The 2050-nt window shown below is 73.6% G+C and overlaps 1 protein-coding gene across 1 annotated transcript in view; it reads right to left on the bottom strand.

Moving 5' to 3' along the window:
* Positions 1–2050, bottom strand: part of Cacna1h (calcium channel, voltage-dependent, T type, alpha 1H subunit) — a 27316-nt gene that overhangs the window by 3532 nt on the left and 21734 nt on the right. The window contains exons 34-37 of the mRNA XM_013011276.1: positions 1756–2038; positions 1522–1680; positions 1239–1399; positions 4–722 (exon numbers count right to left, since the gene is read on the bottom strand). Coding sequence (XP_012866730.1) covers positions 4–722; positions 1239–1399; positions 1522–1680; positions 1756–2038 — 1322 coding nt within the window. The remainder of the gene's footprint in view (positions 1–3; positions 723–1238; positions 1400–1521; positions 1681–1755; positions 2039–2050) is intronic.

Consider the following 2050-nt stretch of genomic DNA (forward strand, 5'->3'; position numbering starts at 1 on the left):
CGCTCCCCCTTGGCCGCGGGGTCGCCCCCGGTGCCGGGGCCCTCGGCCGGCTCCACGCAGTCCCTGTGGGCCTCACAGGACGGGGTTCGGCGTCGCAGGGTGGTGCTGCCACCCTCTGGAGCCGGGGGCCGGGCAGGGCCCTCGTCCTCCGTGGGGGGGTCCACGGAGATGCAGGGAGGGCTCATCTTCTTCTTCCTGCGTGGCCCCTGCGCGGGCTCCAGCTCGGGAGCCCGGCCCCTGGCCTCTCCGGGGTCCGGGTGGCTGTCCCCAACGCCCAGCTCCATGGACGGCCACCTCTGTGTGTCTGCCCGGCCTGGCGCATCCAGGAAGCCCTGGCCGTCCACGCTTCGGAACCGGCGCAGATCCTGCCCGCCGCCCACCGCCCCGCAGGATGCCGGGGAGGCCCGGGGCGAGGCCCCGGGGCTGTGGGGCCCGGCGGAGGGCCAGGGCTGCGCGGAGCTGGTGATGTGGCTGACTTCCTCGTCGGCTGGGTCAGCGGCCTCGGCCTCCTCCTCACCCGGGGCCGGCGGCCGGCCGCAGATGCAGCGCTGCCCCAAGACGTGCTTGCGGGTGTGCACGCAGGCGGGCTGCGGGGAGCCGGGTGGGGACCGCGGCGGGCGGGCCTGCCTCCTTGGGGTCTTCTCCTCGGGCTCTGCGGGGCCCGGGACGCTGTCCCCAGAGCCGTCAGCTTGCACCTCCCGGGGCTCAGGGTGCAGAGCCTCCTGCAAAGACGAGGTCAGGGGAGGCCCGGCCCGGCCAGCGGCCACAGCCCCTCTCAGCTGCGCCCTGCCCTCCAGGCTGGCCGGGGATGGACACCCCAGACCCTGGCCTTCCTGACTGACCCGTGAGGCCTCAGCAGGCATGCTCATGTCTGCCTGCGCTGGGGCACGCAGCGTACACCGAGTCGAGGCCCCCAGGCACTCCAAGAACATCCAGCTGTCCACCCTTGAGCCCGCAGCCAGGCTGGCTGGCAGGGATGGGGGGGGGCCAGCAGGTGGGGCCAGGCAGGGCGGTCTATGCTCAGCAGAGACCCAGGCGCCCGCCTGCTGGCCACTGTGGGCCCCACCATCGCGGCCCGGCCCCAGAGCTGTCCCGAGCACGCAGCTCATACCCAGGCTCACCAACAGCAGGTGGAAGATTCTGAGCTCTGAGGATGCAGCGCTGCTCTCCCAGGGCTCGCTCTTAATCACCCGCCACACGGCCCCCCGCCCCCAGGCCGCAGGAGGGGCTTCCCTTACCTGTCTGCAGAGCACGCGGCCGAGGCTGGGGGACCGGGCCGCGTCCCGGGGGGAGCAGGCGTACAGGGGGTCACCGCTCCTGGCTGGGGAGGACGGGGTGGCTGGGACCGGAAGGGAGGCGTGGGGCTCCAGGGCCGGCGAGTGTGTGGTAGCGGCCAGGCCTGGGGTGGGGATGCGTGGGGCCGTGGTGCAGCCCACCCTCCCTCCCTCTGCCATCCCTCCCTCCCACACCCACCCTCCCTCCCTCTGGCTGCCCACCCTCGCCCCCTTGCCCAGCCCGCACCTGAGGGCCTGCGGCCTGCATCGGCCTCCACCTCCACCTCCGGCAGCGGGTGCGCGTGGGGGGCCGTGGCGGGTGCCACGGGCCGGAACATGTAGCTGTCGTTGGGCAGCGAGAGCATTCGGGACACCGACACCTTGCGCACGGCCGGACCCAAGGCGCCTGGCCCGGAGTCTGGGCCGTCCTGTGGCGGGAGGAGGAGGAGGCTGACCGCGACACCCACGGCACCCCCGGAACGCCCTCCAGCCGCTCCCGGCCTGACCTGCGCTGGCGGTGGGGGTGTGGGCAGGGGCCCCTGCGCCGTGGCCAGCTCCAGCTCGGCCTCGGCCTCGGCGTCGGCCTCCGCCGCCTCCCGGGCCTCCTTGTTGTTCTCCTCCAGGTGCTTCATGAGCACGGCCACCACCACGTTGACCAGCACGAACTGGGCCACCAGCACGAAGGTGACAAAGTAGACGGGCGACAGCGCCGGCAGGTAGCTGAGGCAGTGCCTGTCTTCCCGGGAGCACTCCCGCAGAGTGTCCTGGGGGGGGGG

Source organism: Dipodomys ordii, unplaced genomic scaffold (genome assembly GCF_000151885.1).
Source record: "Dipodomys ordii isolate 6190 unplaced genomic scaffold, Dord_2.0 Scaffold14, whole genome shotgun sequence".
Lineage (NCBI taxonomy): Eukaryota > Metazoa > Chordata > Mammalia > Rodentia > Heteromyidae > Dipodomys > Dipodomys ordii.